This window comes from Oncorhynchus tshawytscha, linkage group LG01 (assembly GCF_018296145.1).
Source record: "Oncorhynchus tshawytscha isolate Ot180627B linkage group LG01, Otsh_v2.0, whole genome shotgun sequence".
Lineage (NCBI taxonomy): Eukaryota > Metazoa > Chordata > Actinopteri > Salmoniformes > Salmonidae > Oncorhynchus > Oncorhynchus tshawytscha.
Window position 1 is genome coordinate 13186076 of NC_056429.1, and position 26429 is coordinate 13212504.

Here is a 26429-nt window from a genome sequence, read left to right on the forward strand (position 1 = left end):
AAAAAGAAAGGTGCCCCCCCCTGGAGGTAGGTGCTCCAAAGCCCCAAATGCATTAGTCTGGCTCTGCAATCACGGCCATATTAAACTTAGCGCACACTGACCCAGAACCACCCTGGTCTTCACAGTCTCACAACATCACCCCTGGAAGTACTCTAGTCATGTTTGCGTTTTGTAATACCCAGAGGTCTGGGACTCGTGATAATATACTAGGAACACTAAAATATGACGGTGATGCGGATGATGATGAGGATGATGATAATAATGATGATGAGGGAATGATAAGGATGCTGATGAGGATGATGATGGTGAGGACGATGAGGATTGTGGGGATGATGATGAGGATGGTGGGGATGATGAAAAGGAAGGCTTAATGTGTTGGTGGGTTTTGAGATGAAGATATCAAGATATGCTGATCTACAATATCCCTGAATTAGACCACTAATTAAAGTGGCATTCTCCCCATCTACTTGTGCCAACAACTCTCCATAGGTTTCCAGCGGAATGGACATTTCTTTCATTTCAGCTTTGAGAATGTGGTTCGTATAATGTAAGAGGATAAAGTGTTCTGCATGTGATTGTAATTTCCCAAGTGACATCATTATGACTCTCACATGATGACCAGACCGAACACATCGCATACTGTACATGTTATTCAATCATTGCACCCACACTGCTTGTGCTCATCAGTGTGCGTCTGCGTGGCCAGGCGCTAAAATAGAAATTGGTTCTATTTATGACGCTCAACGCGCTGCATGTCCGGCCTCTCCAATCTCCTCGTTAGTTTTTAGAAGCATATACCCACATGCCATGTCCTCTGTGGTTTTTGGGAGCATATACCCACGTGGGTGATTGAAAGATGAACTGAGGTCCACACTCCAGTTGGTTGCGGTAATGCAAAAATAACAGTGTCTGTATTAAAGCCCTTTTGTGGGGAAAAACTCATTCTGGTTGGCTGGGCCTGGCTTCGTCATGTCAAATCCACAGATTAGGGCCTAATGAATTTATTTAAATGGACTGATTTCCTTATATGAACTGTAACTCAGTTATATGGTTGACATTGTTGCATGTTGCGTTTCTATTTTTGTTCAGTACAGTTCAGCATCTGAGCTCATTGCACCGTAGTGAACATTATCTCAACCTGTTTTGGTTTCTTTATTTGTTTTCCTTTATTGTAGTTACCTTTTGCATTATTCATGTCATTCAGTGGCTAAACTTTATGGAAGTTTGCAGTGAATTATGATAATATCTTGTGTGTGTGTGTGTGTATGTGTGTGTGTGTGAGAGAGAGAGTACATCTCCATGTTAGGAAAGATGAGATCTATATCCAGAGGTCAATATGATTTATCTCACTATAACACAATTCAGAGGTTGCAAAAATGCTTTACCCTGAGGTGACCCCTATAAATCTAAATGGAATACAAAAGGCAGAGTTTGTTCTCTGAAGCCACAGTCCATTGATTGACTTTAGGGTGTATAAACATCAGCTCCATGTTCCCGCTTTTTAAATGAAGTTGTAATGGGAAAATAAAGACAAGCACAAGCAGATGCTTTGGCCCCTGGAAAACTTGTTCACATAGTGACCAAAGGCAAGAAAAATGGCCTTTGTTTCAACCCAGATCTTAATCACGTAATGGCAGAAATGAATCAATGGTGATAATGAATCACTTGTTGCCTCTGGTAATCGCTTAGCTCTTGTTATCGTATGGCTCTGAAATCCCAGTGTGTGGGAAAAAATCTAACAAAATGGATCAAGTCAATCCCAATGTTCAAGGGTTAACCTGGGACTGATAGAACGTTGGCATATCACAGGTGATTGCAATTATGTCAAACCCACCAGATGCATTTGTATTTACAGCCGGTTTAATTTGTAGCTGTCTGTAAATGAGCTGAGATCGGCTCAAGCTGCCAGCCAGTGAGTGGCATTTGTATTGCTGGCAGGCCGTTGCCTGTCTTTCTTTCTTCCATTCCCCCTCTCTTTGAATGCCAATGAGACAAGCCTGTAAGGCCTGCCTGCACACCCTGGCCTTTGACTGAAGTGAAATCAATCAGGCCTTCAATCGCTCTCTAAAGGACCATTATCCAACCTTCTCTCCTTGTCTAACAGGCTATGTCTATCTGTCTGTGTGTTTTCTGTCTGTGTGTTGTCTGTCTGTCTAATACCTTACAGTTCCCTCTCTCTTCTCCATTTACACTGAATCCAGTTGACAAGAAACAAAGCAAGGACATTGTGGAATTCTGGTTTTGAAGTTCTTTTGGGATAAAAGACTCCTAAACATGAAGAAATAAAGTTTCAAGTCAGGTGGTTCTGAAAGGTTCTGACAAAGTCACATTGATATGTCCTCTCGTTAATATCCCTATGTGTAACATATAGTAGATGTCTGGCGAGCATATTCCGTTGTGGAATTGAACAATTACTCGTTTGGCATTAAATACTTGGCTTACACTAGGGTTTCCTTGTCTCCATAGATCCCTCAGATCAGCTATGCATCCACGGCACCCGAACTGAGTGACAACACACGCTACGACTTCTTCTCCCGTGTGGTGCCACCGGACTCCTACCAAGCTCAGGCCATGCTGGACATCGTCACGGCGATGGGCTGGAACTATGTGTCGACCCTGGCCTCGGAGGGGAATTACGGCGAAAGTGGCGTGGAGGCTTTTGTCCAGATCTCCAGAGAGTCTGGTAGGTGTGATGGGGCTCTTTTTACTGGCACAACATGGCTACTCACAGGCTTTTACTGAAACGCTGATGAATATATTTTCATTTCTCCAGCTAGATATAGCTGATAATTGTGGGCTGTTTTTGTGACGCTATGCTGAAGGACAAACAAATGCAATTGAATCCAAAAGTCTCTTTCCCTGCCAATATACAGCAACATTTTTATTCTACTAAGAACAACTGCTTGATTTGGGATGTATGAGAAAAATCTCAAATGTACTGAGAAACTTGAATTGTGCTGAAAGGAAGGTGTGTTCCCTTGTTTGGGAGATGTGTACTGTTGGTCAGCGTTTTACGCTCTGCCTGCATGCATTGCCCCAATGTTTGACTCAAACACTGTCTTGCCTAGTTTGGCTGAGTGCACCTCAGCATTTGCTGTCTCAACAGCAGGGGATACCTTGAAGGTTCACATGTCAAGTCGCTGAATGTCAAAATAGACTACCAGGGGACAGTCTAAGACAAAAAACACAGAGAGCATCTCGGATTCTCTTTTAGTCTTGCTTGTTCTTTGCTTGGAGAGACTGCTAAGGCATTAGGGTATGGCTTCTCCCATTCACCAATCAAAATGTATTTACAACTAGCAATTATTAAAACTTGGTTACATTACGCACCAGAATAATTGATTGCTCCACAATTTTATTGATGCATCAGAGGGTATGGGAAGGGGGTGGAACATTTCAAAGTGGTCTGTGAACATTTGTATTGTGTTGATAAATGAATATAGAGATAGGTAATGTCATTGATTCTCAGCATAATCACCAGTAAGTTCACAGATGTATTTTTCTAGGGTCTGTTTCATAATCAAACTCAGTTCTCTCCAAGCCCTCTGATTAAAGTATTATGGCAGTTTTCGTCAGGGTGGACAAAAGGCCGCACATTAATTATATTGTAATTGCTGAATATAAATTAATCAGCTGTAACATGTATGTGTGAGATTAACAGAGTGTGTGCGCATTAGCCCGGGCCTATTATAAATGAGCTGTATCTCTGGCTAGCAGGGGAGCACCAACCTAATCCTTGAGGGCCGCGGTTCAGCTCTCCGTGGCACTTAATGGATCAATTAGAGTCATCGATTGGCTTGAGAGTCCACCCACCTGTTTTCTTGGGTCAGAATCAGATGCTGAGTTCACAGATACTGAGTGCAGAGTAATGTTACACCAGTGGTTCTCAAACCTCTCCTCGGGGACCCCAGATATTTTAGGATTTTGTTGTAGCCCTGAACTACCTGATTCACTAGTTGACAAGTTGAATCAGGTGCGTTCGCTCTAGAATATATAAAATACATGGAACAATTGGACAACCACTGTGTTATACAGCGCAGGTAGAAATGTAATAAGTAGAATGGACATACCACTCTGTAGTGCATAGTGTAGGGTGGAATGCTGACTTTAAGGTAGCAGTTGACATCCTCTGGTCTCACATCAGGCTGACAGGCCTGTGCTTCTACTCTCCCCCTGAACATTCAGGAGAGTCCAGGGCAGAAAGGAAGAGTGGAAAACGAGTGGTGCTCGTTACATACAGAACCCTCTACAGAGGGTTCTACTTGGAACCAAAAAAGGGTTCTACCTGGATCCAAAAAGGGTTCTACCTGGAACCAAAAAGGGGTCTCCTATGGGGACAGCCAAAGAACCCTTTTGGAACCCTTTTTCCTAAGATTGTATCTCCTGTGTTTTGTTAGCCCTGAAATAGGTTGGAGGGATTTTCCTGTATGAGAGTCTCCCTTTGGGTCTGTCAACAGTTCCAGACTTCCAGCTGCAGCCCTAGAGCAGGTTTGGGTTAATCCCAAATAAATACAGGGTTTAACAAGCATCCAATTAGCAACTAAACCATCACCATATAACAGAAAAACATCAATACCAGCTTTACAATGACACCTATACCTCTTGCACCAATAGAAGTAAGCATAGCAATCTCATTTCACTCCTGGCTAAGCACCCAAAAATAATTGATGATAATATGCTGTGGGCTAATTCACCATTAATAGACATTCTGCTAACTTCCTACATACAATTGCATGTGATACCCATCTTTTTCTCTTAGGCGGTAAAATGCTGAGCGAGCCTACAAAACTGTAAATAATTCCAAGTGAATTGTGAGCCCGAATAAACAAGTGATGATGTGCATCTATTTATCAAAGCGCGTTAGCTTGATTGGCATGCACTAAGTGTGGTGACCCAGTCCATCACAGCAACCCCCGGCACACCATCACTGTAATGCCTGCCCAGCCAGGTTTCCTTGCCGAAGCAATGTAATCTCTATGTAAATGGTGTAAGCAAGCAACAGTAATCATGAGAAATGGCTGCAATATTTCCTTTAAAGGTGTGGATTAATAATGACGAGGTGCATGGAGACGGTCCCTTGAACAGCAGGGAAGAGCAGCAGTACCTCCCTGTGTATATTGTTCTCTATAATTAATGTGTTTTTAACGTTGTTCGTCTCCTTTCAACACATGTAAATGGCATCATTTAGAGATATGACATTCATAGCTCTGCAAGTTAAGTCATCTGTGATTTATCGTATATTGTATCGTCTGTGATTTACCGTATATTGTGTCGTCTGTGATTAACTGTATATGGTATCGTCTGTGATTTACAGTATATTGTGTCGTCTGTGATTAACTGTATATGGTATCGTCTGTGATTTACCGTATATTGTGTCGTCTGTGATTAACTGTATATGGTATCGTCTGTGATTTACCGTATATTGTGTCGTCTGTGATTAACTGTATATGGTATCGTCTGTGATTAACAGTATATGGTATTGTCTGTGATTAACTGTATATTGTGTCGTCTGTGATTAACTGTATATGGTATCGTCTGTGCGTAACCGTATATTGTGTCGTCTGTGATTAACTGTATATGGTATCGTCTGTGATTTACCGTATATTGTGTCATCTGTGATTAACTGTATATGGTATCGTCTGTGATTAACTGTATATGGTATCGTCTGTGATTAACTGTATATGGTATCGTCTGTGATTAACTGTATATGGTATCGTCTGTGATTTACCGTATATTGTGTCGTCTGTGATTAACTGTATATGGTATCGTCTGTGATTTACCGTATATTGTGTCGTCTGTGATTAACTGTATATGGTATCGTCTGTGATTAACCGTTTATGACCTGAGATTCACAGCATGAGGATGAGGTGCCGGTGGGATGGATGCCTTTTGCTGTTCTTGGTGTTGAAGGGGATATCTTGCTGGGATATCTTACTTCCCAAATACAGGTGTGCCAAGCTTATATCGTCATACCCAAGAAGACTTGATGCTGTAATTGCTGCCAAAGGTGCTTCAACAAAGTACTGAGTAAAGAGTCTGAATACTCCATGTTTAATTCATGTACAGTATGAACGGTGAGAAGAGTACCAGAAGAGGACTGGCCACCCTGTTGACTGATGGTCTATGGGGAGCAAGTCTAATAACTAGACCAGAGGAGGATCCCAGGAGCAGTGTCACTCTCAACCCCTCCGGAGCCTGATCTTCATGAAAACAGGGACAGATACCCATACTGTGGCATTGGGATAGACGTTCGGACAAACAGCGCAGTATTTTGATGTGTTAACTGCCAGGTTAAAGAGCATGTTGGCCTGCACTCAATGTGATGCTGCAGAGAAATACAGTAGAGATGGACAATGGAGTCTTGGGAGCTCAGTACGTGTTATAAATGATCCATACAGGAAGCTTTCTTGTTTAGCAATAGCAAATGTTGATCAATTATTGAATGTATGTCGATTTTGTTTCAGATAGGGTCTAGTTTACTATGCCTTCAAATACTAGTAATTGCTTCTTCTTTATCCTCAGACAGAATAGAGCGGTGAGGAGGAGTCTGTCCTGAAGTGAATTCACCATACATTTTCAGTATTCAGGGTTCACTCAAACACCGTTTTAAGCTTTGTTTTACTATTAACTGTTACATCTGATTTCAGGATTGTATATCCATTTGCTCTCCTTAAATGTTAGTCATCTATTTTATTTGTTTCAGTCTCTGAATTGTTTAATAAAACTTTTCGCCGCCAGCTTGTTATATTATGGCATAAAAACTACAATCTGTCTCCTGAATTAGCCTAGTGTGCATGTACAACCAGCTATATCCTGTCCCGAGCTCGTTTTCCCTTGCTAAACTAGCTGGCTAGCTGAACTATGCTAGTTTTCGTCCTCATTTCCAAACTTCATAAATACTGCACCCTCAACTTCAGTACTCCTTTGCTTGTTATACAACCATGTAACTAAGAAATTAGCTAGAAAGAAACTTGAAAAGTATGTGTTGATTTATTTTTTTGTTGAATAGTCATGTCTGGTTTGAAATATCTGACAAAGGATATCATTGCGTTAAGTTCAGTTTTGAGATCCATTGGCGTCATTGACGTGGGTTAGCTGAAAGCTTCCGACTGGTCTTGGAACGGTGACAAGAGGCAGCCTCTCCCTGCTTGGTTCGATGGGACATGTAGTGATTTTACCAACATAGCCAGATATGTATTTGTATTTTTGTATTTGTATTTATTAGGGATCCCCATTAGATGCTGCCAAGGCAGCAGCTACTCTTCCTGGGGTCCAAACATATTAAAGCACTTACATTACATATGAATCAACAGATAAAATAGTACATCTGTAACGGTTGTCTTCCTCCTCTGTCGAGGAGGAGTAGTAGGAAGGATCGGAGGACCAATGCACAGCGTGGTAAGTGTTCATGATATTTATTAGAACTCAGAACACTAAAGAATAAAACGAGAACGAAATGAAACCGAAACAGTTCTGTCTGGTGCAGACACAAAACAGAAAATAGTCACCCACAACTGAAACGTGAGAAAACAGGCTACCTAAGTATGGTTCTCAGTCAGGGACAACAGTTGACAGCTGCCTCTGATTGAGAACCATACCAGGCCAAACACAGAAATCCAAAATCATAGAAAAAAGAACAAAAAAGACTGCCCACCCCAACTCACGCCCTGACCATACTAAAACAAAGGAACTAAGGTCAGAACATGACAACATTACTTAACATTATTACACTACTACATACAGTTGAAGTCGGAAGTTTACATACACTTCGGTTGGAGTCATTAAAACACATTTTGCAACCACTCCACAAATTACTTCTTTAACAAACTATAGTTTTGGCAAGTCGGTTAGGACATCTACTTTGCCCATGACACAAGTCATTTTTCCAACAATTGTTCACAGACAGATTATTTCACTTATTCACTGTATTACAATTCCAGTGGGTCAGGAGTTTATATACACTAAATTGACAATTTAAGTTAAACAATTTAAAGACAATGCTACCAAATACTAATTGAGAGTATGTAAACTTCTGACCCACTGGGAATGTGATGAAAGAAATAAAAGCTGAAATAAATCATTCTCTCTACTATTGTTCTGACATTTCACATTCTTACAATAAATTGGTGATTCTACCTGACCTGAGACAGGACATTTTTTACTAGGATTAAATGTCAGGAATTGTGAAAAACTGAGTTTAAATGTATTTGGCTAAGGTGTATGTAAACTTCCGACTTCAACTGTATATACAATACAAAATGTTTAATACCACCATACAACAATATCACAACGTATGCATATACATGTGTCTGTACCTTTTTGTGTGTCTCTTCACAGTCCCCGTTGTTCCATACGGTGTATCTTTACCTGTTTTTTAAAATGTGATTCTACTGCTGGCATGGCTCTATGTAGAACTGTGTGCCTCCCATGGTATGTTCTGGACTTGGGGACTGTGACGAGAACTCTAGTGGCATGTCTTGTGGGGTATGCATGGGTGTCCGAGTATTTTAAAGAGACAGCTCGGTACATTCAGCTTGCATACGTCTCTCTACCACTTTGAGCCATAAGAGATTGACATGCATGTCATTAATGTTAGCTCTATGTGTACTTTTAAGGGCCAGCCGTGCTGCCCTGTTCAATTGTTCTATGTCCCTCTTTGTGGCACCTGACCACGCTACTGAACAGTAGTCTAGGTGCAACAAAACTAGGGCCAGTAGGACTTGCCTTGTTGATAGTATTGGTAAGAAGGCAGAGCAAGATATGTTTTGACCATGACACATCAACTTGCTCAATTTCCACATTATTCATTACGAGGTGTAGTTGAGGTTTAGGGTTTAGTGAATGATTTCTCCCAAATACAATGCTTTTAGTTTTGGAAATATTTAGGACTAGCTTATTCCTTGGACACAATCTTGTACCCTTAAAACCTGTTATGGCTGCAATCCCGATATCGGGATCGATATGACAACTACCAGTGAAAATAGAGGGCGCCAAATTCAAACCACAGAAATCTCATAATTACAATTCCTAAAACATACATGTGTCTTATATCATTTTAAAGCTATTCTCGTTGTTAATCCCACCAAAGTGTCTGATTTCAAATAGGCTTTTCAGCGAAAGCACTACAAACGACTATGTTAGGTCTCCACCAAACCACAATAAGCACAGCCATTTTCCAGCAAAATATAGCATTCACAAAAAGCATAAATAAAGATAAAATGAATCACTAACCTTGAATTATCTTCATCAGATGACTCTCATAGGACTTCATGTTACACAATACATGCATGTTTTGTTTGATAAAGTTCATATTTATATAAAAAAATCTGAGTTTACATTGGCAATTGGCATTGACAATTGCATAGCCACATCGTTTCAAAATAAATACTCATCATAAATGTAGATGATAATACAAGTTATACACATGGGATTTTAGATATACCTCTCCTTAATGTAACCGCTGTGTCAGATTTTTTTTTAAGTTTATGGAAAAAGCAACCCATGCAATAATCTGAGACGGCACTCAGAACAGTAGCCAAATTAGCCTCCATGTTGGAGTCAACAGAAACCAGAAAAATGTTTCCTTACCTTTGATGAACTTCATCAGAATGCAGTCCTAGAAATCCCAGGTCCACAATAAATGCTTGATTTGTTCGAAAATGTCCATTATTTATGTCCAATTAGCTACTTTGGTTAGCGCGTTTGGTAAACAATTCCAAAATCACAAACCGCGTCCACTATAACGTGAAAAAATGTCCAAAGGTTCCGTAACAGTCAGTAGAAACATGTCAAACTATGTACTGAATCAATCTATCAATCGTTAGTATTCAGCTAACCACGGTTTGTGGTCATCAGCTATCCTTTAGCTCGAAAATCTATCGCCAGTTCTGTACGGCGCAGCGCGGCTCGGAACGGAACATACCGGACCAATTTTTCTCTCCATGTCCCTGGATTTCGACTGCTCTCTGGACATTCATACCCGGATCTCACAGCTAGCTAGCTGCTATCCGTGTGACTATCAGCCTTCGTCGATTCCGGAGCAAACATCAATTATTCCGGAGCTAGCCAGCTCCGTCAATCACTCCTGAGTTCCATCAATCACTCCTGGGCTGCAGTCACCTATCCGGACACGTTTTACTGCCTACGCGGAGCCCCACCGGGCCTTCACAACTGGACTGCCGACGTTATCTACCTGAAGGAGATCCGGCTGGCTCCTCCGTCGCGACGTTACCTGAACGCCCATCTGCGGCCTGCTAACCGTTAGCTGTCTTACCGGCTGCTATCTGAATAGACAATCGGACAATTTATTTATTTTTATTATTATTATGTTTTCTTCTTGGGCCTCTATAACTATATCTATTGTTTTTATTTTTGTTGTTGTTGTGTGATTTGGATTAATCCCCTCTACCACACGGAACCCCACTAATCTACTGACGGAACGCAAGAGGTGGCTAACAACAGACATCCATCCTATGCTAGCTTGCTACCGATGGCCTGGCTAGCTGTCTAAATCACCAACCAACCTCTCCACTCACTGGACCCTTTTGATCACTCGACTAAGCATGCCTCTCCTTAATGTCAATATGTCTTGTCCATTGCTGTTCTGGTTAGTGTTTATTGGCTTATTTCACTGTAGAGCCTCTAGTCCTGCTCACTATACCTTATCCAACCTATTAGTTCCACCACCCACACATGCAATGACATCTCCTGGTTTCAATGATGTTTCTAGAGACAATATCTCTCTCTTCATCACTCAATACCTAGGTTTACCTCCACTGTATTCACATACTACCATACCTTTGTCTGTCCATTATACCTTGATGCTATTTTACCGCCCCCAGAAACCTCCTTTTACTCTATGTTCCAGACGTTCTAGACGACCAATTCTCATAGCTTTTAGCCGTACCCTTATTCTACTCCTCCTATGTTCCTCTGGCGATGTAGAGGTGAATCCAGGCCCTGCAGTGCCTAGCTCCACTCCTATTCCCCAGGCGCTCTCTTTTGACGACTTCTGTAACCGTAATAGCCTTGGTTTCATGCATGTTAACATTAGAAGCCTCCTCCCTAAGTTTGTTCTATTCACTGCTTTAGCACACTCTGCCAACCCGGATGTTCTAGCTGTGTCTGAATCCTGGCTTAGGAAGACCACCAAAAATTCAGAAATTTTAATTCCAAACTACAACATTTTCAGACAAGATAGAACTGCCAAAGGGGGCGGTGTTGCAATCTACTGCAAAGATAGCCTGCAGAGTTCTGTCCTACTATCCAGGTCTGTACCCAAACAATTTGAACTTCTACTTTTAAAAATCCACCTCTCTAAAAACAAGTCTCTCACCGTTGCCACCTGCTATAGACCACCCTCTGCCCCCAGCTGTGCTCTGGACACCATATGTGAACTGATTGCCCCCCATCTATCTTCAGAGTTCGTGCTGCTAGGTGACCTAAACTGGAACATGCTTAACACCCCAGCCATCCTACAATCTAAACTTGATGCCCTCAATCTCACACAAATTATCAATGAACCTACCAGGTACCTCCCCAAAGCCTTAAACACGGGCACCCTCATAGATATCATCCTAACCAACTTCCCCTCTAAATACACCTCTGCTGTCTTCAACCAAGATCTCAGCGATCACTGCCTCATTGCCTGCATCCGTAATGGGTCAGCGGTCAAACGACCTCCACTCATCACTGTAAAACGCTCCCTGAAACACTTCTGCGAGCAGGCCTTTCTAATCGACCTGGCCGGGTATCCTGGAAGGATATTGATCTCATCCCGTCAGTAGAGGATGCCTGGATATTTTTTTAAATGCCTTCCTAACCATCTTAAATAAACATGCCCCATTCAAGAAATTTAGAACCAGGAACAGATATAGCCCTTGGTTCTCCCCAGACCTGACTGCCCTTAACCAACACAAAAACATCCTATGGCGTTCTGCATTAGCATCGAACAGCCCCGTGATATGCAGCTGTTCAGGGAAGCTAGAAACCATTATACACAGGCAGTTAGAAAAGCCAAGGCTAGCTTTTTCAAGCAGAAATTTGCTTCCTGCAACACTAACTCAAAAAGTTCTGGGACACTGTAAAGTCCATGGAGAATAAGAACACCTCCTCCCAGCTGCCCACTGCACTGAAGATAGGAAACACTGTCACCAATGATAAATCCACCATAATTGAGAATTTCAATAAGCATTTTTCTACGGCTGGCCATGCTTTCCACCTGGCTACTCCTACCCCGGACAACAGCACTGCACCCCCAACAGCAACTCGCCCAAGCCTTCCCGATTTCTCCTTCTCCCAAATCCATTCAGCTGATGTTCTGAAAGAGCTGCAAAATCTGGACCCCTACAAATCAGCCGGGCTAGACAATCTGGACCCTTTCTTTCTAAAATGATCTGCCGAAATTGTTGCCACCCCTATTACTAGCCTGTTCAACCTCTCTTTCGTGTCGTCTGAGATTCCCAAAGATTGGAAAGCAGCTGCGGTCATCCCCCTCTTCAAAGGGGGGGACACTCTTGACCCAAACTGCTACAGACCTATATCTATCCTACCGTGCCTTTCTAAGGTCTTCGAAAGCCAAGTCAACAAACAGATTACCGACCATTTCGAATCTCACCATACCTTCTCTGCTATGCAATCTGGTTTCAGAGCTGGTCATGGGTGCACCTCAGCCACGCTCAAGGTCCTAAACAATATCTTAACCGCCATCGATAAGAAACATTACTGTGCAGCCGTATTCATTGATCTGGCCAAGGCTTTCGACTCTGTCAATCACCACATCCTCATCGGCAGACTCGACAGCCTTGGTTTCTCAAATAATTGCCTCGCCTGGTTCACCAACTACTTCTCTGATAGAGTTCAGTGTGTCAAATCGGAGGGTCTGCTGTCCGGACCTCTGGCAGTCTCTATGGGGGTGCCACAGGGTTCAATTCTTGGACCGACTCTCTTCTCTGTATACATCAATGAGGTTGCTCTTGCTGCTGGTGAGTCCCTGATCCACCTCTACGCAGACGACACCATTCTGTATACTTCCGGCCCTTCTTTGGACACTGTGTTAACAACCCTCCAGGCAAGCTTCAATGCCATACAACTCTCCTTCCGTGGCCTCCAATTGCTCTTAAATACAAGTAAAACTAAATGCATGCTCTTCAACCGATCGCTACCTGCACCTACCAGCCTGTCCAACATCACTACTCTGGACGGCTCTGACTTAGAATACGTGGACAACTACAAATACTTAGGTGTCTGGTTAGACTGTAAACTCTCCTTCCAGACCCATATCAAACATCTCCAATCCAAAGTTAAATCTAGAATTGGCTTCCTATTTCGCAACAAAGCATCCTTCACTCATGCTGCCAAACATACCCTTGTAAAACTGACCATCCTACCAGTCCTCGACTTTGGCGATGTCATTTACAAAATAGCCTCCAATACCCTACTCAACAAATTGGATGCAGTCTATCACAGTGTAATCCGTTTTATCACCAAAGCCCCATATACTACCCACCATTGCGACCTGTACGCTCTCGTTGGCTGGCCCTCGCTTCATACTCGTCGCCAAACCCACTGGCTCCATGTCATCTACAAGACCCTGCTAGGTAAAGTCCCCCTTATCTCAGCTCGCTGGTCACCATAGCATCTCCCACCTGTAGCACACGCTCCAGCAGGTATATCTCTCTAGTCACCCCCAAAACCAATTCTTTCTTTGGCCGCCTCTCCTTCCAGTTCTCTGCTGCCAATGACTGGAACGAACTACAAAAATCTCTGAAACCTGAAACACTTATCTCCCTCACTAGCTTTAAGCACCAACTGTCAGAGCAGCTCACAGATTACTGCACCTGTACATAGCCCACCGATAATTTAGCCCAAACAACTACCTCTTTCCCAACTGTATTTAATTTTTATTTATTTATTTATTTTGCTCCTTTGCACCCCATTATTTTTATTTCTACTTTGCACATTCTTCCATTGCAAAACTACCATTCCAGTGTTTTACTTGCTATATTGTATTTACTTTGCCACCATGGCCTTTTTTGCCTTTACCTCCCTTCTCACCTCATTTGCTCACATTGTATATAGACTTGTTTATACTGTATTATTGACTGTATGTTTGTTTTACTCCATGTGTAACTCTGTGTCGTTGTATCTGTCGAACTGCTTTGCTTTATCTTGGCCAGGTCGCAATTGTAAATGAGAACTTGTTCTCAACTTGCCTACCTGGTTAAATAAAGGTAAAATAAATAAATAAATAAATAAATAAAATCTTTAAAATGTTGTTTACATATATCTTGAATAACGTTCCAACCGGAGAATTAGAATGACTTCAGATGAGCGATGGAACGCAGGTCCTTCATCTGTGAACGCGCCTGGTGAAAGCATGGTCCACTCATGGCTGTGGTGACGATTTCCTGTGTCAATCGAGCCCCCTTCACATTAGAGTCATCAGACAAAGTTCTATTGACTGCTGACATCTAGTGGAAGGCGTAGGAAGTGAAAACTCATCCATATCTCGCTGTAATTTCAATTAGACCTTGGTTGAAAATCTGCCACCTCCAGAAAAAAAAGCAGGAAGTGGAATTTCTCAGGTTTTTGCCTGCTATTATACTGTTATACTCACAGACATAATTCAAACAGTTTTAGAATCTTCAGAGTGTTTTCTGTCCAATACTAATAATAATATGCAAATATTAGCAACTATGACTGAGGAGCAGGCCGTTTGATATGGGCACCTTTCATCCAAGCTACTCAATACTGCCCCTGCAGCCATAAAAAGTTAACGTTTTTTCAACTGACTATCATATTGTTTGATTAAATTTGACTTCATTGATATAATGGGTAATCCAGGAATGTCACGAGTTAATTGACACAAGAAAACTGATCGCAATGGCTGCAATGAATTGCAAAATTACTTCCGGGGTCCATGGTGCTCCTCCTCCTCCTTACCACTCTATTCAGAATAAATGTAGCACTCATTATAATGCATCATAAATACAAAAACGACTTCAGAAACACTGTGGAGACAGGCTGACATACTGTAGCATTTTTTCTTTCATCTCATCATAGACCCCCCTGTCACTTGCCTGATTAAAAGTGGGTAATCTAGAAGTCCCTGCCCCGCATCGCTGAGCTAGCTGGCTCTAATCAACTGGGCTCACAATCAATTATCTACACCTGGAACATAACTGCAGGACTCCTGAGGCTTCTCTCCAGACCCGAGGGCCTCGGAGGAACAGCGTATCTCCTCATGTTAAAAGTCGGTAATGAGTATTACACAGTGAAAAATAAACTCCCACAGGATAAATACAGATAGTAACTGGAAACATGTCTCGCTGCCAGGCTGGTTAAAATGATGGCAAACTTTCAAAAGGGGCTGAGTTTCTGACCTCATTGGCAGGGATAAACTGTCATGGATTAGGAACCCATTTACATAATATCATGGAAAATGGAATTTAGTCTCCAGAACCACCTTGTTTGAACTACCATATATTTTATACAGCAGTACCACTAACACCCATGTAAAAAAATAACAAAATGTCTTTAAGAAATCATTTCTAAAGCCTGGTAATCCTATTAGGGTTAGATTAAGTATATTTTCTCCTTGTGTACCTTTGAAGTTTGAAACTTATTTTTGCCAACAGCTCCTACTTCCTTCCCCCCTGTGTTAACACTTTGCCCACCTGGGGTTGGAAACCGCTCAGTGTGAAAGATTATGTCATTATTGACACTGCAAAATTGGAAGGAACAACTTCCCCTTGACTGTAGGGGTCAGCAAATCCCAAACATGCTCAGATCATACCAATGAGGTCCAGATGTGTGGATCTGTAGTGGAGTGGTTGTGGAGCAATAGTGATTTTGGTAGTGGAGCATTGGTTGTTGTGGTAGTGGTAGTTGTAGTGGTGGTGGTAGTGGAGCAGCATTGGTGGTAGTGGTTGTGGTAGTGGTATTGGAGCGGTAGTGGTGGTGGTAATAGGTAATGGATGTGGTAGTGGTTGTGGTAGTGGTTGTGGTAGCGGAGCAGTTGTGGTTGTGGTTTAGGGATTGTGGGAGTGTTTGTAGTAGCAGTAGTGGTTGTGGTAGTTGTTGTGATAATGGAGCAGTAGAGGTTGTGGTAGTGGAGCAGTAATGGTAGTTGTAGCAGTAGTGGTGGTGGGAGTGAAGAAGTTGTAGTTGTGGTAGTGGAGCGGATGTGGTGGTGGCAGGGATTGATGTAGTGGTAGTTGTAGCAGTTGTGGTGGTGGTAGTGAAGCAGTAGTAATTGTGGTAGTGGTAGTGGAGCGGCTGTGGTATTGGTTGTGGTTGTGGTAGTTGAGTGGTAGTGGTTGTGGTAGTGGTGTTGGAAACGGTAGTGGTTGTGGTAGTGGATTGGAAGTGGTAGAGGAGCGTTAGTGGTTGTGGTAGTTGAGCTGTAGTCTTTGTGGTAGTGGAGTGGTTGTGATTGTGGTAGTGGCAGTGGCAGTGGTTCTGGTTGTGATAGTGCTTGTAGTTGTAGTAAAGTGATAGTGGTGGTGGTTGTGGTAGTGGTGTAGTGGAGTGGTTGTGGTAGTGGTTGTGGTTTTGGTGGTGGTTGTGGAGTGGTTGTAGTTGTGGTAGTGGAGCAGTTGTGGTAGTTGTAATGTTTATTGTGGTGGATTGGTGGTGATAGTGGAGCGGTGGAGGTTGCGTAGTGGTAGTGTTTGTGGCAGTGGGAGCGGTTGTGGTTGTTGTTAGTGAAGTTGAGCAGTAATGGTTGTGGTGGTAGCGGTTGTGGTAATGTTTGTCGTAGTGGAATGGTGGTGGTAGTGGAGTTGTGGTAGTGGTTGTGGTACTGGGAGCGGTTATAGTAGTGGAGCGCTAGTGGCAGTGGTTGTTATAGTGGTTGAAACGGAGGATGAGCAGTAGTGGTTGTGGTTGTATTAGTGGTAGTGGAACGGTAGTGGTTGTGGTAGGTGGAGCGCTTGTGGTTGTGATAAGTGGTAGTGGAGCGGTAGTGGTAGGGGTTTTGGTAGTCCTAGTGGTTGTGGTAGTGGAGTGGTAGTGGTTGTGGTAGTGGAGCGGTAGTGGTAGTGGAGTGGTAGTGGAGCAGTAGTGGTAGGGTTTTGGTAGTCCTAGTGGTTGTGATTGTGGAGCGGTAGTGGTTGTGGAAGCGGTTGTTGTAGTGGTTGTGGTTTTGGTAATGCTGATAGTAGTGAAGTGGCTATAGTAGTATTAGTGGTTGTGGTAGTTGAGAGCTTGTGGTTGTGGTAGTGGTAATGGTAATGGGAGCGGTAGAGGTTGTGGTTGTTGTAGTAATTGTAGTACTGGGGGCGGTTGTGGAAGTGATAGTGGATTGGTAGTGGTTGTGGAGGTGGAGCAGTAATTGTAGAGGTTGTGGTTGTGGTTGTGGTAATGTTTGTGCTAGAGGAGTGGTTGTGGTAGGGAAGTTGTGGTGGTTGTGTTACTGGGAGCAGTTTTGGTAGTGGAGTGGTTGTGGTATTGGTAGTGGATGCAGTAGTGATAGTGGTTGTGGTAGGTGGAGCGGTTGTGGTTGTGGTAAGTGGTAGTGGTTGTGGTAGTGAGTGTGACAGTTCTAGTGGAGCGGTAATAGTATTTGTAGTGCAGTGGTGTTGGTTGTGGTTGTTGTAGTGGAGTGGTAGTGCTAGTGGTTGTGGGAGCTGTTGTGGTAGTCGTTGTGGTACTGGTTGTGGTTGTGGTAAGTGGTAGTGGAGCAGTAGTGATAGTGGTAGCGGAGCGGTTGTGGTGGTGGTTTTGGTAGTGGTTGTGGAGTGGTTGTAGTTGTGGTAGTGGAGGGGTTGTGGTGGTGGTAGTGGTAGTGGTAATGTTTATGGCAGTGGATTGGTGGTGATAGTGGAGTGGAGGAGGTTGCATAGTGGTAGTGTTTGTGGTAGTGGGAGCGGTTGTGGTTGTTGTTGGTGTAGTGGAGCAGTAATGGTTGTGGTTGTGGTAATGTTTGTGGTAGTGGAATGGTGGCGGTACTGGAGTTGTGGTTGTGGTATTGGTTGTGGTACTGGGAGCGGTTATGATAGATGTAGTGGAGCGATTGTAGTAGTGGAGCACTAATGGCAGTGGTTGTTATAGTGGTTGTGGTAGTGGTAGTGAAATGGAGGTGGAGCGGTAGTGGTTGTGGTAGTGGTTGTATTATTGGTAGTGGAACGGTAGTGGTAGGTGGAGTGGTTGTGATAAGTGGTCATGGAGCAGTAGTGGGGGTGGTAGTGTTTGTGGTAGTGTTGTGGTAGGGGTTTTGGTAGTCCTAGTGGTTGTGGTAGTGGTAGTGGAGCAGCAGAGGTTGTGATTGTGGCATAGTGGTGGTGGTGGTTGTGGTTGTATTTGTAGTGGAGCGGTAGTGGTTGAAGTGGCTATGGTTTTGTTAGTGGAGCATTTGTAGTAGGTGTTGTGTAGTGGTTGTGGTTGTAGTTATGGTAGTGGAGTGTTAGTAGTTGTGGCAGTGGTTGTTATAGTGATTTTGGTAGTTGAGCATCAGTGGTAGTGGTTGTGGTAATGTTTGTAGTATTGGAGCGGTGGTGGTAGTGGAGCGGTAGAGGTTGTGGTAGTTGTTGTGGTAGTGGCTGTGGTATTGGTAGTGGTTGTGGTAGTTGAGTGGTAGTGGTGGTGGTGGTAGTGGTGGTGGTAATGTTTGTGGTAGTGGAGCAATAGATGTTTTGGTAGTGGTTGTGGTAGTAGGAGCGATTGTGGTAGTGGAGCTGTTGTGGTAGTGGAGCAGTAATGTTAGAGGTTGTGGTGGTGGTACTGGTTGTGGAGCGGTTGTGGTAGTGGAGCGGTAGTGGTTGTAGTTGTGGGAACGTTTGTGGTTTTGGAAGTGATAGTGGAGCGGTAGTGGTTGTGGTTGTTGTAGTGGTTGTAGTAGTGGGGGCGGTTGTGGCTGTGGAAGTGATAGTGGAGCGGTAGTGGTTGTGGTGGTGGAGAAGTAATTGTAGAGGTTGTGGTGGTGGTAGTGGTTGTGGTAATGTTTTTGCTAGTGGAGTGATTGTGGTAGGGGAGTTGTGATGGTTGTGTTACTGGGAGCGGTTGTGGGAGTTGAGCTTTTGTGGTACTAGAATGGTAGAGTTTGTGGTAGTGGGAGCGGTTGTGGTTGTTGTTGGTGTAGTGGAACAGTAATGGTTGTGGTAGTAGTAGTGGTTGTGGTAATGTTTGTGGTAGTGGAATTGTAGTGGTAGTGCAGTTGTGGTTGTGGTATAGGGAGCAGTTGTGATAGATGTAGTGGAGTGATTGTAGTCGTGGAGCGCTAGTGGCAGCGGTTGTTTTAGTGGTTGTGGTAGTGGTAGTGAAACGGAGGTGGAGCGGTAGTGGTTGTGGTAGTGGTTGTATTAGTGGTAGTGGGACGGTAGTGGTAGTGGGGGTGGTAGTGGTTGTGGTGTTGGTAGTCCTAGTTGTTGTGGTTGTGGAGCTGTACTGGTAGTGGTTGTCGGAGCTGTTGGTAGTAGTAATGGTAGTGGAGGGTCTATAGTAGTATCGTGGTTATGGTAGTTGAGAGCTTGTGGTTGTGGTAGTGCTAGTGGAGCGGTTGTGGTAGTGGAGCGGTAGTGGTTGTCGATGCGGTTGTGGAAGTGATAGTGGAGCGGTAGTGGTTGTGGTTGTTTAGAAGTAATTGTAGAGGTTGTGGTGGTGGTAGTGGTTGTGGTAATGTTTGTGCTAGTGGAGTGGTTGTGGTCGGGGAGTTGTGGTGGTTGTTTTACTGGGAGAGGTTGTGGTTGTGGTATTGGAGTGGTAGTGGTTGTTGTTGTGGTAGTGGAGCGGTAGTGGTAAGTGGTAGAGCTAGTGGTGGTGGAGCAGTTGCGGTAGGTGAAGCGGTTGTGGTAAGTGGTAGTGGAGAGGTTCTGGTAGTGTAGTGGTTGTGTAATGGTAGTGGAGCGGTGGTGGTAGTAGGGTGGTAGTGGTTGTGGTAGCGGAGCGGAGCTGTAGTGTGTGTGACTGTGCTAGTGGAGCGGTTATAGTATTTGATGTGGAGCGGTGTTGGTTGTGGTAGTGGAGTGGTAGTGGTTGTGGGAGCTGTTGTGGATAGTGGTTGTGGTAGTGATTGTATTAGTGGTAGTGGAACGGTAGTGGTTGTGGTAGGTGGAGCGGTTGGGGTTGTGATAAGTGGTAGTGGAGCGGTAGTGGGGGTAGTGGTTGTGCTGGTGGAGTGGTAGTGGATGGGTAGTGGTAGGAGTTTTGGTAGTCCTAGTGGTTATGGTTGTTGAGCAGTAGTGGTAGTGGTTGTGGTAGTGGAGTGGTAGTGATTGTCGTAGTGGAGCAGTACTTGTGTGGAGTGGTAGTGGTTGTGGGAGCTATTGTGGCTAAAGTTGTTGTGGTTTTGGTAATGGTAGTTTAGTGGCTATAGTAGTATTAGTGGTTGTGGTAGTTGAGAGCTTGTGGTTGTGGTAGTGCTAGTGGAGCAGTTGTGGTTGTGGTAGTGGGAGCGGTTGTGGTTGTCTTAGTGCTAGTGGTGGTGGTGGTGGTGGTGGTGGTGGAGCAGTAATTGTAATGGTTGTGGTAATGTTTGTGCTAGTGGAGTGGTTGTGGTAGGAGAGTTGTGGTGGTTGTGTTACTGGGAGCAGTTGTGGTAGTGGATTGGTTGTGGTATTGGAGTAGTAGTGGTAGTGGTTGTTGTAGCGGTTGTGGTAGTGCAGCATTAGTGGAATGGTAGTGCAGCATTAGTGGTTGTGGTTGTTGTTGTGGTTGTGGTAGTGGTTATGGTTGTAGTTGTAGTGGAGAGGTAGTGGTGGTGGTTGTGGTAGTGGTTTTGGTATTAGAGCGGTAGTGGTTGTGGTAGTGGTAGTGGAGCAGTAGTGGTTGTCGTAGTGGAGCGGTAGTGGTTGTGGTAGTTGTATTGGAGGTGTTGGTAGTGGTTGTGGTAGTGGTTTTGGTAGTAGAGCGGTAGTGGTTGTGGTAGTGGTAGTGGAGCAGTAGTGGTTGTCGTAGTGGAGCGGTAGTGGTTGTGGTAGTTGAGCGGTGGTGGTAGTTGTAGTGGTTGGGATAGTGGAGAAGTATTGGTTGTGGTAGTTGAGTGGTAGTGGTAGTGGTTGTAGTAGTCCTAGTTTTGGTGGGAGTGGTTATGGGAGTGGTAGTGAAGCGGTAGGGTTGTGGGAGTGGTGGTGGAGCAGTAGTGGTTGTGGTAGAGGTTGTAGTTGTAGTTGTCGAGGTTTGGTATTGGTGGTGGAGCAGTAGTGGTTGTGGTAGTGGAGTGGTTGTCATTGTGGTAGTTGTATTGGAGGTAATTGTTGTGGTGTTGGTAGTGATGCATTTACTGTATGTTTGCCCCAAAGTAACAAAATTTGATTTGAATGATAATAGTTCTGCTTTAAGCTTTTAATTTTGGCTTGTGTGTTCTTTAGAGCCAAACTTTTCCCTTGCGCTAATCTCAGTTAACCCAAAACGAAAACCTTGTGTAATATAGCAATGATGTTTACATAGTCTGTCCACAAGAAATGACCAGAGAGCAAACTTTTTGTTAAGGTTATTCAGTCCCCACAGTCAATGATGTTGATGGCTGCCATTCATCAACTCCCTTGCAACACATATGGTGTAGAAAAAGTACATTAAACACAGCATTCCTTTCCTGTTAACAGAGCCGTTCTTGTCTGAAGGTGATGGTGTTCTTCTTGTATATACACTGTGATCAATGTATGTGTGTGCATTTTATTCTTCCAAGCAGCCATTTATCAGTTGATTGTTTTCCCACTACATATGCACACACTAGTGATTCACAGGGGGGGACCTGCAGTCCCCACGGTTATATCCGCAGGGCAGTGGGTTTATGGTCATGGAATACTGTGTGGATGAAGGGTGGGTGGGTGGGTAGAATAAAGACAAAATAGTACCTTAAAAAAACATAAATGTATCAATCTTGTGCAATTTAAAGGGTATTGATAAGGTACATTGAGACTTTTCTTTCATTATTTTAGGCTATCTGACATTAGTGTGTAAGCCTAAGCTTTAGGGCCTAACTGTAGCCTATGTGTGCCAAATAGCCTACATGATAATCGCAAATGCTTTTGGGAATTGGCAGAAAAAGTTTGTGTGATTCACTGAGGTGCTAATAAATTCAGCTGTTTGTTCACCCACCTCCACCCACAATTTCTTATAACCCAATTGCTAATATCCCAAATCTGAGGCCCGCACCCACCCTTACCTGCCAATACAGAAAATGTGCTGTAGGCTACAGTCAGAGACAGTGGAACGATTTTTTGACAGGGGGTGCAGGATATTTTGGTGGAAAATTTAGATGTTTCTTTTTGATAAATTGTGACATTTTGGTAGGCTATTTGTTAGTCCGCTTGTCTGTAGTTACAGTGGTGAAAAAATGACTTAATTGTCATACTTCAATAAAAATAAAGATACCTTAATAGAAAATGACTCAAGTAAAAGTGAAAGTCACCCAGTTAAATAAATACTCTTTGAGTAAAAGTCTAAAAGTATTTGGTTTTAAATGTGCTTAAGTATCAAAGTAAATGGAACTGCTAAAATGTACTTAAGTTCCAAAAGTAAAAGTATAAACCATTTGAAATTCTGTATATTAAGCAAACCAGACGGCACAATTATTTAGTTTTTTTGTTATTAACGTATTGTCAGGGGCACGCTCCAACACTCAGGCATAATTTACAAACGAAGCATTTGTGTTTAGTGATGTTACGGTTTTCTTCGGGTGAAAGAGAGTCGGACCAAAATGCAGCGTGGTTGATGATATACATCTTAAATGAAGATGAATACGAACAATACAAAACAACAAACGGACCGTGAAAAACCTATACAGCCTATCTGGTGAATACAAAACACTGAGACAGGAACAATCACCCACGAAACACTCAAAGAATATGGCTGCCTAAATATGGTTCCCAATCAGAGACAACGAGAATCACCTGCCTCTGATTGAGAACCGCCTCAGGCAACCATAGACTTTGCTAGAAAACCCCACTAAGCCACAATCCCAAAACCTACGAAAAACCCCAATACACAAACACACCACAAAATAAACCCATGTCACACCCTGGCCTGACCAAATAAAGAAAGAAAACACAAAATACGAAGACCAGGGCGTGACAAGTGAGTCCACCACATCAGAGGCAGTAGGGATGACCAGGGATGTTGTTATCTTGATAAGTGTGTGAATTGGATCATTTTCCTGTCAAAATGTAACGAGTACTTTTGGGTGTCAGGGAAAATGTATGGAGTAAAAAATACATGATTTTCTTTAGGAACGTAGTGAAGTAGAAGTAAAAGTTTACTTCTACTTCACTACGTTCCTAGGCAAAAATATAAATAGTAGAGTACATATACCCCAAAAACTACTTATGTAGTAGTTTAAAGTATTTGTACTGAAGTACTTTACACCACTGTGTAATTACATACATGTGGCTTTTCTTCTGCAATTATATGTTACCCTAGAAGACTAAATAAACCCTTGCTCACCAGAACAATGTAATGAATCGATAGCACGTACATAATTCCTCTTGACCATCTGTGTACACAGTTGAAGTCGGAAGTTTACATACACCTTAAGCAAATACATTTCAACTCCGTTTTTCACAATTCCTGACATTTAATCCTAGTAAAAAATGCCCTGTCTTAGGTCAATGAGGATCACCACTTTATTTTAAGAATGTGAAATGTCAGAATAATAGTACAGAGAATGATTTAGTTCAACTTTTATTTTTGTCATCACATTCCCAGTGGGTCAGAAGTTTACATACACTCAGTTACTATTTGGTAGCATTGCCTTTAAATTGTTTAACTTGGGTCAAACGTTTCGGGTAGCCTTCCACACGCTTCCCACAATACGTAGGGTGAATTTTGTCCTATACCTCCTGACAGAGCCAGTGTAACTGAGTCAGGTTTGTAGGCCTCCTTGCTCGCACACGCTTCTTCAGTTCTGCCCACAAATTTTCTACGGGATTCAGGTCAGGGCTTTGTGATGGCCACTTCAATACCTTAACTCTGTTGTCCTTAAGCCATTTTGCCACAACTTCGGAAATATGCACGGGGTCATTGTTCATTTGGAAGACCCATTTGCGACCAAGCTTTAACTTCCTGACTGATGTCTTGAGATGTTGCCTCAATATATCCACATACTTTTCTTTCCTCATGATGCCATCTATTTTGTGAAGTGCACCAGTCCCTCCTGCAGCAAAGCACCCCCACCACATGATGCTGCCACCCCCGTGCTTCACAGTTGGGATGGTGCTCTTCGGCTTGCAAGTCTCCCCCTTTTTCCTCCAAACATAACAATGGTCATTTTGGCCAAACAGTTCTATTTTTGTTTCATCAGACCAGAGGACATTTCTCCAAAAAGTACAATATTTGTCCCCATGTGCAGTTGCAAACCGCAGTCTGGCTTTTTTATGGCGGATTTGGAGCAGTGGCTTCTTCCTTGCTGAGCGGCCTTTCAGGTTGTGTCGATAAAGGACTTGTTTTACGGTGGATATAGATACTTTTGTACCTGTTTCCTCCAGCATCTTCACAACATCCTTTGCTGTTGTTCTGGGATTGATATGCACTTTTCGCAACCAAAGTACGTTCATGTCTAGGAGACAGAATGCGTCTCCTTCCTGAGCAGAATGACGGCTGCGTGGTCCCATTGTGTTTATACTTGCGTACTATTGTTTATACAGATGAACGTGGTACCTTCAGGCATTTGGAAATTGCTCCCAAGGATGAACCAGACTTGTGGAGGTCTACAATTTCTGTGGAGGTCTTGGCTGATTTCTTTTTATTTTCCCATGATGTCAAGCAAAGAGGCACTGAGTTTGAAGGTAGGCCTTGAAATACATGCACAGGTGCACCTCCAATTGACTCAAATGATGTTAATTAGCCAATCAGAAGCTTCTAAAGCCATGATTTTCTGGAATTTTCCAAGCTGTTTGAAGGCACAGTCAACTTAGTGTATGTAAACTTCTGACCCACTGGAATTGTGATAATGTGAATTATAAGTGAAATAATGTGTCTGTAAACAAGTGTTGGAAAAATGACTTGTGTCATGCACAAAGTAGATGTCCTAACCGACTTGTCAAAACTATAGTTTGTTAACAAGACATTTGTGAAGTGGTTGAAAAATGAGTTTTAATGACTCCAACCTAAGTGTATGTAAACTTCAGACTTCAACTGTATGTTCCGGCAGTTGAGGCTGTGTTAGTGTTTGAAGTAAATGGCTGAATGGATAACGAAATTAATGCATGAATGAGTGGATCCCAAAAATCCAAAGTTTATTTTCAGTGTAGTTGATGTTGAGCACATGGAAAAGTGGACTAGTAATCCAGACAACACCCCCCCTCCCCCCATTCCAGCAGTAAACACCACCTGAGAGTACCTCTCTGGAGGTGATGTTCTGGTTCAATGGTTTTTGGTTTTACTGTTAAGAGTTGTAAAGCGTCTTTAAAATGGGGTCAAAATGCCATGGTTAAAATAAATTGCAAAAGTAATGCTGTTCTAGGAGAGAGATAAGGAACATTAAGGTGAGGACAAGCATCTGAAATCAAAATTGTCTCTTCAAAGATGGGGTTGCCTCTACAAAACTATCTGTCAGTTTATGTTCGATAGTATCGAATGCTCATCCCTAAAAGGCACGCAAAGAAAGAACAAAGCTCGATGAAGAATTCATGCAGCCACTTCTGGGCGACAGGTAGCCTAGCAGTTAAGAGTGTTGAGCCAGTAACCAAAGGGTCACTGGTTCAAATCCCTGAGCCGACTAGGTGAAAAACATGTCTAAGTGCCTTTGAGCATGACACTTAACCCTAATTGCATACACATCGAAGTCATTGTTAACTCAGTTAGGAAGGTGCTAGGGAGCTAAAGACTCAGAGGATGGTTACAAGTTTAAAAGGAAATCTGCGGGATGGATTCAGGAGCCTTTGTTCAGATCAAGAGTTGAGTTTATACAGATGTATTCTCTGTGAGAAAGTTACTGCATCATCATTATGTTTTACCCATAGTATGAGACTATCCCATGTTATTGTTCTTAACAATAAGATTTTGTCAAACTGGACTGGAGCCCCAATACATCTACACTTGATGAAAGAAAGAAATGGGAAGATAGTGAGATGAAGAGAAACCGTAGAAATATATATGGATCTAATATTATCTAATAATATTGCCAGACTGTGGGGCCCAGCTCCTCCGTGTGCTCCTGCATCTAATAATATTGCCAGACTGCTCCTGCATCTAATAACATTACCAGACTGTCAGCTCCAGCTCCTCCATTTGATAAATGGAGGCCCATTATGTGTTGATTAGCCTGGTCTGAATCCTGCTTAAGAATTACAGCTCCATCACCACCGTTGTTACATTATGCCCAGTTGACAACAAGTCCTGTCTGACACCAGTTCCCTTGTATCCGGGGGAAGTAATTTAGGGGAATTTTTGACTCCTCAGCAAAACAACCTTCGCTGCAGCATACCACTCCTTGATACATGCTAACCTGATGTTCTCAAAATCGGCCTCTTAAAATTAGCTGCAGGCCTTTA

General features: G+C 43.0%; 1 protein-coding gene across 1 annotated transcript in view; it reads left to right on the top strand.

The window, feature by feature from the left end:
• Nucleotides 1–26429, top strand: part of grm8b (glutamate receptor, metabotropic 8b) — a 217947-nt gene that overhangs the window by 87069 nt on the left and 104449 nt on the right. The window contains exon 3 of the mRNA XM_042296001.1: nt 2467–2683. Coding sequence (XP_042151935.1) covers nt 2467–2683 — 217 coding nt within the window. The remainder of the gene's footprint in view (nt 1–2466; nt 2684–26429) is intronic.